The sequence below is a fragment of the Chinchilla lanigera genome, unplaced genomic scaffold (genome assembly GCF_000276665.1).
Source record: "Chinchilla lanigera isolate Chin_1 unplaced genomic scaffold, ChiLan1.0 scaffold00172, whole genome shotgun sequence".
NCBI classification, from domain to species: Eukaryota; Metazoa; Chordata; class Mammalia; order Rodentia; family Chinchillidae; genus Chinchilla; species Chinchilla lanigera.
The window spans coordinates 1,211,135-1,214,943 of NW_004955573.1; the positions used below are offsets into that span (position 1 = coordinate 1,211,135).

Sequence of the window (3,809 nt, forward strand, 5' to 3'; positions counted from 1 at the left end):
AAAAGGAAGCAATTCTCCCCAACTCATTTCTGGAAGCAAACATTATACTGATACCAAAACCAGAGAAAGACTCAACCAAGAAGGAGAACTACAGACCAATCTCCTTAATGAATATAGATGCAAGGATACTCAATAAGATACTAGTAAATAGAATGCAACAATATATCAAGAAAATCATTCATCACGACCAAGTCGGATTCATTGCAGGAATGCAAGTTTTGTTCAATATTTGCACATCTATAAATGTTATACACGACATCAATGGAGACAAAGACAAAAACCACATGATCATCTCATTAGATGCAGAAAAAGCTTTTGTCAAGGTCCAACATGCATTTATTATAAAAACTCTACAGAAAATAGGAATAGATGGCCTCTACCTTAACCTGATCAAAGCCATCTATGGCAGTACAACAGCTAACATCATTCTCAATGGACGAAAACTGAAAAGTTTCACTTCAAAATCGGGAACAAGACAAGGGTGTCTGCTGTCACCACTCCTGTTCAATATAGTTTGGAACCACTGGCCAGAGCAATTAGACAGGAGAGAGAAATAAAAGGAATAAGGATAGGACAGGAAGAAGTAAAACTATCATTATTTGCAGATGACATGATACTTTATATGGAAGACCCCAAATACTCCATGAGAAGACTCTTTGAATTAATTAACAAATTCAGCAGTGTAGCTGGATACAAGGTCAACACCCAGAAATTGATAACATTCCTATACACAAACAACAAACAGACTGAGAGAGAAATTAAGGAATCCATTCCTTTCACAATAACATTCAGAAATTGAAATACCTAGGAATCCATATAACAAAGGAAGTCAAAGATCTCTTCAATGTAAAGTATAGTACTCTGAAAAAAGAGATCCTTGTTCGTGGATAGGAAGAACCAACATCGTGAAAATGGCCATACTTCCAAAACTGCTGTACAGATTCAATGCAATTCTCATTCAACTACCATTAGCATACCGCACAGATCTTGAGAAAGTATGCCTTAAATTCATCTGGAACCAGAAGAGACCCAGAATAGCATAAGCAATCCTGGGCAAAAAGGTCAAGTCAGGCAGAATCACAATCCCCGACCTGAAATTATACTATAAAGCTGCGGTCATAAAATCCACCTGGTACTGGCTAAAAAACAGGCCTGAGGATCAAGGGAACAGACTGGAAGAAACAGCCACAAGCAAAAACACACTCAGCCACCTAATCTTTGATAAAGGAGCCAATGAAACTCACTGGGAGAACAATAGTCTCTTTTGTAAATGGTGCTGGAAAAATTGGCTTGCTACCTGCCAAAGAGTGAAAATGGACCGAGGCCTATCATCATGCACCAAACTCAGGTCAAAATGCTTCACAGATCTCAATATTAAACTAGAAACACTAAAGCTATTGGAAGAGAAGTTAGATGAAAACCTTGAAGGCATAGCGGTAGGCAGAGAGTTCATGAACAAAAACCAAAATGCACGTGAAACACTTGAAAGAATCAACAACTGGGATCTCATCCTACTGAAAAGCTTCTGCACATCTAAAGAAGTCACCAGCAAAGTCAAAAGAAAACCCACAAACTTGGAAAAAATTTTAGCTTATTTCCCTCAGACAAAAGCCTTCTATCTAGAACATATAAAGAATTAAAAAATATCAGCCCCTCCAAATTCAAAGACCCAATCCAAAAATGGGAAGCGGAGATGAATACACACTTCTCAGGCAAGGAGTTACATATGACAAATAAATATATGAGAAAATGTTCAACGTCATTAGTCATTCAAGAAATCCAAATTAAAAGAACACTGAGATTCCACCTTACCCCAATAAGAATGGCTAGCATTAAGAAATCAATCAATGGGGCTGGTGGGGGTGTGGAGAAATAGGAACCCTTCTCCACTGCTGGTGGAAGTGCAGACTGGTGAAACCACTGAGGAAGTCAGTTTGGAGTGTCCTCAGAAAACTAGTTCTATAGGTCCCATTCAACCCAGCTCTTTCCCTGCTGGTTATTTTCCCGGAAGGTCGAAAAACATCATATCACAGTGATGTATTTGCACCTGTGTTCATAGCAGCACAATTTGTAATTCCTAAAATGTGGAAGCAATCCATATGTCCATCCACCGAGGATTGAATAAGAAAATCATGGTACTTTTATAGAAAGGAATATTACTCAGCTGTAAAGAAAGATAAACTCGAGGCTTTTACAGGTAAATGGTCACAACTAGAGACCATACTCATAAGTGAAATAAAGGAAACATACATGTGGAAGCACCGCATTGTTTCTCTAGTGTAAAGCCTGAAAGAGTTCATTTAAACTAGGAGATATGATAGATATTGTGAATTGATAGGAAAGCACTCAAAGGTAAAGTGTAACTGGGATATGGGCAAAGAGAAGGGAAACAACTAAAAAGTATGTATGTATATATATGCAGGATAGTTAACACGGCTGTTCTACTGTCTTGTATTTCCTTGCTGAAAGAAACTGTCAATGAGGCCTTGGTTGATCAGCTTTGTATGTCTATATCTGTTTTCATGAGAAACCACTTTGAAGATATCAATATGTAATACAACAAGCATTGTTAATTCACTACCACTCTGTTTGAAACTCTGTACTGTCTGCACTGATCCTTTGCTATTTTGTAAAGTTTTGTCTGTCTGTTAGTATTTTCCTCCTTTTATTTTTAAAATTAAAAAAAGAAAAAAAGAAAAAAAGGAAAAAAATTTCTTAACATGCCCAGAGTACCCAGTAGACTACTTAAAAGGTCTTTTAGAAATAAAGCCTTAATAAATGTAAACAACAAAAAGATGAGAAAAAGTGAGTCTTTGGGAATATGTAAAATCACAATAATATAATTGAGCAAATATTCTTAAATATAAGGGGAAGAACTGAAGAGTCACCTTCAATTCAGTACTAATAGCTGAACATAGAAGAAGTGCTGGAACTTAAAAGTCATCATTTTTCACAATTTTCACTATAATGCTCTTAGACAAAAACCATCTGTGGATGAAAATACCAGTGTGTCAAACAAAGTATGAAGAAGAAGGGAATATTTCCACAATTGTAAAGATTTCTCCAAGCACCCACTCATTTGGAACAAAAAGAAAAATAAATCTTTTTGCTAGCCTGTCCAGGAGAACTATCTCACCAAATACTCCTACTCATCATAACAACTTTTGAGTCTGTGTGCCTCTGATTGGATGTCTAAATGCAAATTTCAAGGGAGCCTTTCTGATTTACTGAATGTGGGTAAGGTTGAGAATCAGCACTTATTCAGATGTAGGTGAACCCAGACCTTCATGAATTCCACCCGTGAAATGAGAGCTTATAGTTGCCCTTTAATGTTGGAATATACTTAGCCCTGTGCTTACTACAAAGTACGTCTGCTCTCATAGGTAATATTCATATGTTTGTTTTTGGTCCATTGAGAGCAACTCTCCTCTGCCTGTAGTCTTTCCTGCACAATTGCAGAACAGGATTTGCTTCCTCTCAGCTTCCTTTTCCATAGACCATGAAACATTGTTAATTACCTTTATAGGACTCCATTTCTTGGGAATTCATCATCAATTGAAGCAAATCCACTCTGTGCTTGAAGATAAAAGAAAATGTTGAAAGACAGGCCAAAGCTGAACTTCAAAGTAAGTCAGGACTTTACCTTCTTTGCATATGTATTCTTCAGGTCCTGAAGTTTGGCTGAGGTTTCCATCACTCTCTAAATCTTGGAGAGCAGAATTTTTCTCTGTATGACAACCAGCTATTGTATCCAACAGTACTTTGTAACTATTCTCCCCAGTCCTAAGCTTCCGTTTTTTTTTTTTTTT

The 3,809-nt window shown here is 37.0% G+C and overlaps 1 protein-coding gene across 4 annotated transcripts in view; it reads right to left on the bottom strand.

The window, feature by feature from the left end:
* The window catches only part of LOC102006403 (cytochrome P450 3A9-like), a 147,936-nt gene that overhangs the window by 105,145 nt on the left and 38,982 nt on the right, over positions 1–3,809 (bottom strand). The window contains exon 9 of one of the 4 annotated variants that reach the window (XM_005413767.2): positions 3,519–3,576. The exons of the other annotated variants lie outside the window; for them this stretch is intronic. Within the exon in view, the coding sequence (XP_005413824.1) occupies positions 3,519–3,576 (58 nt within the window). The remainder of the gene's footprint in view (positions 1–3,518; positions 3,577–3,809) is intronic. 4 annotated transcript variants of the gene reach the window in all.